At 45.6% G+C, this 10720-nt stretch overlaps 1 protein-coding gene across 1 annotated transcript; it reads right to left on the reverse strand.

The window, feature by feature from the left end:
- Positions 1–1975: 1975 nt before the first annotated feature.
- LOC124461231 (sarcoplasmic reticulum histidine-rich calcium-binding protein-like) lies at positions 1976–2560 on the reverse strand. Its single transcript, XM_047012789.1, has one exon. It carries the CDS (start codon positions 2558–2560, stop codon positions 1976–1978), a length of 585 nt encoding a protein of 194 aa, XP_046868745.1.
- Positions 2561–10720: the final 8160 nt, after the last annotated feature.

The following is a 10720-nucleotide window of genomic DNA, read 5'->3' on the forward strand; positions in this document are numbered from 1 at the left end:
TACGCATCTCGCATCCATTAGATAGCGGGCTTCCCCCATGGCTCATCCCTCCCCTTCGGCTTGCATATTCCCCTCACACATCCACAAACCATTATTGCTTCTCGCATCTATGCTTTCCCCCCTACTCTCCGATTCACAAGCATAGCCCTCACTTGGTTTCGTTTCGGTACCAAGCGTCCCCCGCACCCGTCTTTCGGGCTTGCTTGGCCATCACTTTTGTTTTCACTCGCTCACGAAATTCTTTTGGTGCTCGCATTCTAACTGCTTTCGCTCTCCTGAGCGTGACGTAGACATAGCGCGACCCATTGGCCACCGGTATTCTCCCTTGCCGTCACTCACGCATAGTGTACGTGTGACGTGCGTGTATGTACGCTAGTGCATGCATTTATATTTGCCTCTCCATGCCCTCAAGCCCGGTTTCATTTACTCTTATACAGCCACTAATATTCATTATGCCTCCCACGCATCTTCACGCTTGTACGAAATCGCCAGCGGTTGCGTGTGGTTCGATCTGTCATGTTCGATTGCAAATCATGGGTTCGACTTGGTTCGATCGGCCATGTTCGACCGGCCTCTTTCATTGGCTCTTATACGACCGAACTTATCGTATTATGTTTCCCACGCATCTTCCCGCTTGTACGAAATTGCCAGCGGTTGCGTGGGGCTCGATCGGCCATGTTCGGCCGGCCTTGTTTCATTTGTTCATTTACAGCCGATTTCACTCTTATACCGCCAATTCTATTCTTATACAACCAATTCTGTGCTTGGTCTTATATCGTGTATTTAGTTTGTGTCTTGGCTGCGTTTGTATCTGGCTGTTTGTTGTATCTTGTTTGTTGTGGCTTTGTAGCTTGTTTGTTGTAGCTTGTTTGTTGTGTGGGACATTATTCTTGTCTATATAATGTTCCTCACACTCCCCCCCTTCTTCGGGAGGGATTTGCCCTCCCCTGTCCCTTGTACCTTGTGTTTGTTTTCTGTATGTATATTTTTAATTTTCGTGTTCGTGCATTTTTTATGTTTTGCCTTTGTAGTTTTTGCATGTGTTTTGCTTGTTTTGTGTTTTTTTTTCTTTGGGACTCAGCTCGCATCTTTTATTGGCCATTTGGCATCTTCTAATGTTGGCGATTACTGAGTATCTTTTCGTTAAATGTTGGCGGATTAGGGCATCTTTTCATTGTTTTTTTTTTCCTTTTGGCCCGTTCCGCATCTTTTTAACTTACATCTAATTATCCTACTTATTATCTCCTCCTTTCCCGATATACCCGAATTACCCCCTGAGCTATCCTAATCCTATATCTAGTTTGTCCCGCCCACACTATCCTTACTATTCTTGGCCCTTCGTGTTGAGCCATTTGCCCCACGACATCCGCCACCATCTCCGGTCATTCGTACTCCTCCACCGCCTCATACCTTTCATGCCCGTATGGCACTGGGCATGATATTTGCCTGGCCAATATGGGCCGAGCACTGTCGTTGTGCCCTATGGGTGCAGACATTTGTCTATTCAATGCCGGTCTTGGCCACACCCATGGGCACTCTTGGTATTCGAGCAGTTGTTGTTGTTGCTGTTGCTGCTGCTGTTGTTGCTGTTGCTGCTGTTGCTGCTGCTGTTGTTGCTGTTGCTGTTGATATTGTTGCTGCTGCTGTTGTTGCTGTTCCTGCTGCTGTTGTTGCTGTTGCTGTTGTTGCTGTTCCTGTTGCTGTTGTTGCTGTTGCTGTTGATATTGTTGCTGCTGCTGTTGTTGCTGTTGCTGTTGATATTGTTGCTGCTGCTGTTGTTGTTGTTGCTGCTGCTGTTGTTGCTGTTGCTGTTGCTGTTGATATTGTTGCTGTTGCTGTTGTTGCTGTTGCTTTGTCGCCTCCGCCAGCCTTTCCCTGGCCCTTGCCAGTTGTTCCTCTTCCTGCTGGTGTCTTTCCCATGCCAGCAGATCCCTCTCAGCCTCCTGCTGCTGCAGGATCTGCTGACGCCACCAACTCATCCATTGCTGGTTCTCCAACATAGCTCTGCCTCGCAATCCGTCCACTCCGGCTCGAGTGGAGGTGGGCTGGCTACTCCATCAGCCGCACCTTCATCAGCCACGGCCATCTCCGCCGTTTCGCTGACCTCTGACATTGAGTCCACCATACGAAACGGCGTTGGTGGCCGCGCTGGCTCCCACAATCTTGCCGGAGGCTCATGGATCTCATTTTGTTCCAATGGCGCATACTCCTCTGGGTTACTTCGGCCGCTGCTCGCCTCTCCCGCCGCTTCGTCATCCATCATACGTATCGCCTCGTCCAGCTCTCTCCACATTTCTTCATCATCATCCTCCTCCTGGTGGCCCTGGTTCACCGCCGACTGGGCTTCGCTCTCCTCTGTCCCGTAGCCACTATCATCTCCGTCCTCATCGTTCTCCTCGTCCGAGGAGGCGGCGATTGCCGGATCTATCATATCCGGCTCATCGTCGTCGGACTCCTCATCGGACCAATGCCAGTCACCGCTTGCCCTATGGGCCCCCGGTGCCGCACCACCTCGAACTACGCCTTCATCTTGGCCATTACTCACTTGGTGAACATTCATGTTGGTTGGTTTTTTTTTTTTTGTTTGGTCCTTACTCTCCGAGCTTTCGACTTTGAGTGTTTCATGACTAGGATTCTTGCATGCAGGAAACCTCGCATCTTTGATATTTGTTAAATTTTTACCGTTATTCAAAAACTTGGATTCTCTATTCTAACTATCGATGCCGAATATTTTAATGCCCCTGCGATGTTTCACTAATACTAATGTATTAACGCGCGCATGTATGTATGTGTATGTCGCGATGCTGCACGATTATATGCTCAATCTCATGCGCATGGGTATGTGTGTTCCCCTCTCTTTCCCTTTTTTTTTTTTTTTTTTTTGTGCACTCATACCATTACATGTGTAATATCGTGCGCATGTGTAGGCATTGGCTCTCTTTGATTGTGTGATCGTTTTTTTGTTTATCTTTTTTTTTGTTTTGCTATTTTCTATTTGCTCATGAATATTTGCCTGACTGTATATATATGATATCCGCATATATTTATCTTGTTAAGGTATGCGGTTTGCGACTTTGCTATTCTGCTTGTTCTTATTTACATGATTCCGACGCACTTTGGGGTTTTCTTTTTTTTTTTATGTTATGTGATTTTGTACGATTTCGATGCACTTTGATATTTTTGGCTCTGTGTCATGTTTTTGAGATTTCTGCCCAGCCGGCCGGGCTGTGCAGATTTCTCGCTGCCATGTCATCAGAGTCGTCCATACTCATTGTTCATCTAGTTTATTGACATCTGTTTGTTCACATATTTGTTGTTTCATCTGGCTGATATGTGCTTGCCTGGTTTTTCCTGTTTCTTTGTGCCGTAATTTACATATAACTGGAGACAAAAAACCACTTCTGGTGGTACGCTTTGCTTTCCTGTGCCTGTCGTGACACTATCGTATATCGCGCCTGGCATTCTAGGTTCGCGTCCTTGTATCACATATGCTGGCGTAAATCCAGTTGACTCTGATTGACTAGTATTTACAGCCAGTGTTATTTCCGGCCAGCTCTCATCCCAATTCCGTTGATTTTCCCCGGTAAACTGAGCAATCATTGTTTTCACTGTTCTGTTTGCCCTTTCGGTTGGGTTTTCTTGTGGTGTGTATGGTGCTGCTAATTGGTGTTGGCATCCCCATTCCTCTAGCATTTTCTTAAATGTTCTGCTAGTGAATTGGACCCCATTGTCAGTTATTACCACTTTGGGAACTCCAAATCTCGACAGAATTCTTTCCCTAAAGGCCTTGATTAGATTCTCCGCAGTTGCCTTTCGCATGGGTATTAGTTCTGTCCATTTTGAAAATCGGTCAATGATTACCAGTAACATTGAGTTTCCATGTTTCGACCGTGGTAATGGTCCGACGAAATCAGCACAAACAGTGGCCCATGGTTCATCCGGTATTTGCGTCAGCATTTTCCCTGCTGCTTGCTGTTGGTTGGGTTTGTATTGCTGACACGTCGTGCATTTTCCCACGAATTTCCTGATATCTCGTTGCATTCCTGGCCAATAATATCTTGACGCAGTTCTAGAAATCGTTCGCCTGCTTCCTGTATGCCCTGCCGTTATGGAAGTGTGGTTTTCTTCCATCACTTGGTTCCGTAGTGTCTTGGGCACACACAATTTCCATGATATTACTTCTTCTTGACCTGCTCTATGCGGAATATTCCTGTACACCTGGCTGTTTTCTAATATGTAATCTGGATATTTCTGTGGTTGTTGTTGTATTTTCTTTGTTATATCTTGAATCCACTCACATTCTTTGTTTGCTTGTCGTAATCGGGCGCCATTGTCTACTATTCTTTTGCACCCTTCCATCGGTTGTCTTGATAGCGCATCGGCGACAATGTTTAATTTGCCCTTTCGATATGCTATTTCGAAATCGTATTGTTGTAATTCCAGTGCCCATCGAGCTATGCGGCCCGTGGGGCTCTCTATGCTATTCAACCACTTCAACGCCATGTGGTCTGTCACCACCTTAAATCGGTATCCCTCGAGATATGGTCTCAGCTTGCGTACTGCCCACACTATTGCTAGGCATTCCTTTTCTGTTGCCGAGTAGTTCTTCTCTGCTTGATTCAACTCTCTCGACAGATATGAAACCACTCTTTCCCACTCCTCGGTGTTTTGTACTAGTATGGCCCCTAATCCTGTGTTGCTTGCATCTGTCTGGAGTACGAACGTTTTTGTGAAATCTGGGCATGCCAATACTGGGTCACTCGTGAGTTTTTCTTTTACTGATTCGAATGCTGCCTGATGCTCTTCGCTCCAATGCCATTTGGTTTTTTTCTTGAGCAGTGCGTTTAACGGATGTGTTATCATAGCAAAATTTGGTACGAATCGTCTGTACCACGAGGCCACCCCTAGATATTGCCGTAATTCTTTTGTGCACGTGGGCGGCTTCAATTTAGCTATTGCTGCCACCTTGTCTGGGTCCGTTGCAATGCCGTTTTCTGTTACCAAGTGGCCTAGAAACCTTAGCTCCTTTCTGAAGAATTGGCACTTTTCGGCATTTATTCTTAGGTTTGCTTCTTTCAATCTCCTGAACACTTCTTGCAGGTGGACCATGTGTTCTTTGATTGTTTTGCTTACTACCACTATGTCATCTTGGTAGGCGAACGCGTTTGGTATCATTTCTGGGCCAATGACTTGGTCCAGTGCCCGTTGGAACGTTGCTGATGCAGAGTGTAACCCGAATGGCATGACTTTCCATTGGAATAAACCTTTCCCTGGGACTGTGAATGCTGTCATTGGCCTGCTGTTTTCTTCCAACGGAATTTGCCAATAGCCGTCCTTCAGGTCTAGGCTGCTTATAAATTTCGCTTCACGTAGTTGGTTTAAGATGTAGTCGATGCGTGGCATTGGGTATGCATCTTTTATAGATTTTGCGTTAATCTGTCTAAAATCTACGCATAATCTCCATTTTCCCGTCTGTTTCTTTCTCACCATCACTATGGGTGAGCTATATGGGCTTTGTGATGGTTCGATGCATCCCATTGTCAACAGTTCATCGACCTTTGTGTTGATTTCTCCCTGTATCTTTGGATTTTTCGGGTAATACCTTTGTTTTATTGGGATATCATCCTTCATCGTTATGCGATGTATCCCCACCTTTGACAGTCCCTTAACTTTCCCTAAATCCTTCAACTCCTGACTTAGAAAACTTTGTATTTCTTGTTGATCATTATTCTGAGTGACCATGATGGACATTCTTTCTACCAGCCTGCCCTGTATTCGCTTTACTGTCGGTATTCGTACTTTGTGGCCTCCACACGATATCTCTGTGTTCATAATCCGGAGGAAATTCCACCCTAAGATCAGCGCATCTATTCCTTCTGGCATGACCAGGAATGGCATGTGGATTTCCTTGTCCCCGAATCTCACGTATCCTGTCCATTGCTCTTCAATGTATCGCACCTTTCCGTCTGCCATGTATACCTGTTTGTGTGTGTTCTCCCATTTTCCCTTATTCCTCACTGTTTCCAACATCTGCTTGCTGATGAAGCTACTCGTGGCTCCGGAGTCAATTGTCGCTTTCATCTGGACTCCTGCTACTTCGATAATTGCCGACAATTGATCCTGTTCCTCTATTAGTTGGCCTATTAGTGGTGAGGAGCTTGTTGGCTGGGTCCCTGCTCGCCCCTGATAGGCTGGAACCGCCTTTCGTTTCCCGAACTCCAACAACATTCTTTTGTTATTTTCCCAATCCTTCCACACTGCCAACAGAAAATGAGTCTCTGATTGTTGCAGTCCCTTGCCCAGTGTCCGGCTCCTCCGCATCTGCGGCATGCCTGGCTTGGATTCAAGACTTTTCCATCTTGGATGTTTTATTTTCTTGGCTTGGTCTTGAATTGTTCTCCATGCTGTTGTCTTGGCATCTTCGGCACTGTGTGACTGGTGGCCCGTAATTATTTTCTCCTCTGTGGCTTGATTGGTTGTTGTTTGTTCTTTGAGCATTGTTTGGGCGATGGAAATCTGATCGTTCTTGTTCAAGCATCTCATGTTCTTCCGCCAACTGCATCAGCTCATCTAGGTTTCTGACTTTGTGCGGCCGAACGAATATCTTCAAATCTGGAGTGCAATTTTCTAATATAACCTCCAATTGTTCGTACTCTGGTATTTTGAGGGGTCTCATCATTGTTTGCATGTCGATCATATAGTCCTTAAAATACTCGTTTCTGTTTGTTTGCGATTTTTCACTTGATCCGCCAATTTGTTGAAGAATCCTCTTGGCAGGAAGTATTTCTTGAAGCCCTCAACGAACTCCTTCCACGATCGCCACTGCTTATTGTTTGCGACGTACCACTTGAGTGCTTTGTCTTTCAGTAGTTCTGGCATTGCTCTTGGGATCATGTCCAGCTCGATGCCATACATGTCTGCTGACCACTCGATCTGTTCTATGAACTCTAGCGGTCTGGAATTGCCGTCGAATCTGAATGTCTATTCCCTCACTTGTTTTGCCACCTTGGCGTATTCGGTGGTCCTGTTTGTTGTATGTGGTCCCGTTTTCTTGGGGTCTATCGTTTGTCTCCTTATGTCCCTCTTTGTCTCTGCGCTATCTAGGGCTCCTTCGCTGCCCCATCTTGGTGGTAAATATGGAGGAATTGCTAGTGTGGCGATGTTTATTTTCTGGAATTCCTCAGCCTCCTTGTCTACGCCATTTTCGCATGTTTTTGATGTGCTTGCTATTGTTTTCATTTTCAGATTTTTCGAGTACTTTGTCTCCAATCTATTTATTTCCTCCTTCCAGTCTGGGTCCGTTTCATTCCTTTCTACCCACTCGCCTAGCTGTTTCCTCATTTCCTCCACTGTGCCGGTCATCTCTATCCCAATCCTTTGGCCTGTCTGTAACAGATCCTCCTTCTTCATGTGGTAAATCCATCCTTTCCCCATTTTGATGTTTTCTTTACAATTTTCAAACTTTTGTTTTGTTTAAAATTTCACCAGTATAGCACGTTGGGCGCCAGTTGTAACGATCCTTTTCCGTCCTTCGGGATATTTACAATATCTCTTGGGCTAGGTTCGGCACAACAAATTTATTTTGTGCCCCGGTGAAATTAAAACCCGTTTGATTTCAGTTGCTAATGCTTAATTGTATGTTTATTCAAATCGTTAGTGGACTCGGTTGGATATGACGGTTTCTCGATGGTAGTTCTGGGCTTGGACAGCGTTGGTGAGTCACTTCGAATCCCTCGTCGTCCTTTCTTGTCTTCTTCTTGCTTCTGTAGCCGTTGCTGGTTACTGTCTCGATCTGTATAGTGTGCTTGATTTGCGCTACACACCTCTGCACCCTTTTCGCTAAGTTCGTTGAGAATGCTTTTGCTTTAAAGCTTTGGGACGAATCCCGTAGCTGTTATCACGAAGCAGGATGTTCCTCAGAAATTGGTACTCGTCAGGATATATAGATCCTGGAATTTCGGTAGTAGGATATATCCTCGTGCCTACCACTGACTTTGGATACTCCTGGAGATTGCTTGGCTTCTCTCCAATTTACTCTAGCTTGGGTACGGTGTTTGTTATCCTTACTTAAGGACTTGTTACTATCAAATGAAACTGTACAGGTTACTCGTAAGGCCTGTATAGTTCTTAGTTTTTCTGTTGCTCCTTGTGTTTCCTTGATAAGTTTCTTAAGGTTACTCGTAAGGTAACTTGATGACTTGATGCTTTGCTTGATGGGCGTTGCCTTAATATAGGCAGTTCCCACGGCCTCAGGAATATCTTGGTGTAGTACCGCTACACAGCTGGTACATTTCCATTGGCCCTCTGCTTTCACCCACGCATCCACTTGTTGCTATGCGTGGTGAAAGTCCCGTAAATCCTTTGCGCATATGTCCACTTTCTTTGTGGTTGAGCGCCCATTTATTCCCTTGTCCTTGTCTAGCTCCCTTGTATCTACGTGCTTCCATCACTTTCACGCATTGGCGTCGCCTTTCTATTGGCCGCCCTTCGTATCCCGTTGACTCTCTCTGCTTTCTCTGCCATCGCTGCCGTCGCCCGTCGCTCCCTTTGATCCACTCGTCATACCCAATTTCACCTATATTTGCTCAATATTATTATTTACATACATATACATATACTAATTGTATTAACTAAATTATCGTTTAAACATAATTAGCCTGATTAATTTAATATATTACATTATTTAATTCCCCATGCAAATACACTTTCATACGCATCTCGCATCCATTAGATAGCGGGCTTCCCCCATGGCTCATCCCTCCCCCTTCGGCTTGCATATTCCCCTCACACATCCACAAACCATTATTGCTTCTCGCATCTATGCTTTCCCCCCTACTCTCCGATTCACAAGCATAGCCCTCACTTGGTTTCGTTTCGGTACCAAGCGTCCCCCGCACCCGTCTTTCGGGCTTGCTTGGCCATCACTTTTGTTTTCACTCGCTCACGAAATTCTTTTGGTGCTCGCATTCTAACTGCTAACGACCCATTGGCCACCGGTATTCTCCCTTGCCGTCACTCACGCATAGTGTACGTGTGACGTGCGTGTTTGTACGCTAATGCATGCATTTATATTTGCCTCTCCATGGTCTTAATTTATCTAATGAGGCCAATTCCCCCTTTTTGCATGCAATTATGCCCTCAAGCCCGGTTTCATTTACTCTTATACAGCCACTAATATTCATTATGCCTCCCACGCATCTTCACGCTTGTACGAAATCGCCAGCGGTTGCGTGTGGTTCGATCTGTCATGTTCGATTGCAAATCATGGGTTCGACTTGGTTCGATCGAGCCATGTTGGACTTGGTTGCCCATCGCATGTGCGTGTATATTGGTTTTTCATTATGCTTTCCACGCATCTTCCCGCTTGTACGAAATTGCCAGCGGTTGCGTGGGGTTCGATCGGCCATGTTCGGCCGGCCTTGTTTCATTTGTTCATTTACAGCCGATTTCACTCTTATACCGCCAATTCTATTCTTAAACAACCAATTCTGTGCTTGGTCTTATATCGTGTATTTAGTTTGTGTCTTGGCTGCGTTTGTATCTGGCTGTTTGTTGTATCTTGTTTGTTGTAGCTTGTTTGTTGTGTGGGACATTATTCTTGTCTATATAATGTTCCTCACACTCCCCCCCTTCTTCGAGAGGTATTTGCCCTCCCCTGTCCCTTGTACCTTGTGTTTGTTTTCTGTATGTATATTTTTAATTTTCGTGTTCGTGCATTTTTTATGTTTTGCCTTTGTAGTTTTTGCATGTGTTTTGCTTGTTTTGTGTTTTTTTTTCTTTGGGACTCAGCTCGCATCTTTTATTGGCCATTTGGCATCTTCTAATGTTGGCGATTACTGAGTATCTTTTCGTTAAATGTTGGCGGATTAGGGCATCTTTTCATTTTTTTTTTTTCCTTTTGGCCCGTTCCGCATCTTTTTAACTTACATCTAATTATCCTACTTATTATCTCCTCCTTTCCCGATATACCCGAATTACCCCCTGAGCTATCCTAATCCTATATCTAGTTGTCCCGCCCACACTATCCTTACTATTCTTGGCCCTTCGTGTTGAGCCATTTGCCCCACGACATCCGCCACCATCTCCGGTCATTCGTACTCCTCCACCGCCTCATACCTTTCATGCCCGTATGGCACTGGGCATGATATTTGCCTGGCCAATATGGGCCGAGCACTGTCGTTGTGCCCTATGGGTGCAGACATTTGTCTATTCAATGCCGGTCTTGGCCACACCCATGGGCACTCTTGGTATTCGAGCAGTTGTTGTTGTTGCTGTTGCTGCTGCTGCTGCTGTTGTTGCTGTTGCTGCTGCTGTTGTTGCTGTTGCTGTTGATATTGTTGCTGCTGCTGTTGTTGCTGTTCCTGCTGCTGTTGTTGCTGTTGCTGTTGATATTGTTGCTGCTGCTGTTGTTGTTGTTGCTGCTGCTGTTGTTGCTGTTCCTGCTGCTGGTGTTGCTGTTGATATTGTTGCTGCTGCTGTTCCTGCTGCTGTTGTTGCTGTTGCTGTTGATATTGTTGCTGCTGCTGTTGTTGCTGTTGCTGTTGATATTGTTGCTGTTGCTGTTGATATTGTTGCTGTTGCTGTTGTTGCTGTTGCTTTGTCGCCTCCGCCAGCCTTTCCCTGGCCCTTGCCAGCTGTTCCTCTTCCTGCTGGTGTCTTTCCCATGCCAGCAGATCCCTCTCAGCCTCCTGCTGCTGCAGGATCTGCGGACGCCACCAAC

This window comes from Drosophila willistoni, unplaced genomic scaffold, assembly GCF_018902025.1.
Source record: "Drosophila willistoni isolate 14030-0811.24 unplaced genomic scaffold, UCI_dwil_1.1 Seg277, whole genome shotgun sequence".
Lineage (NCBI taxonomy): Eukaryota > Metazoa > Arthropoda > Insecta > Diptera > Drosophilidae > Drosophila > Drosophila willistoni.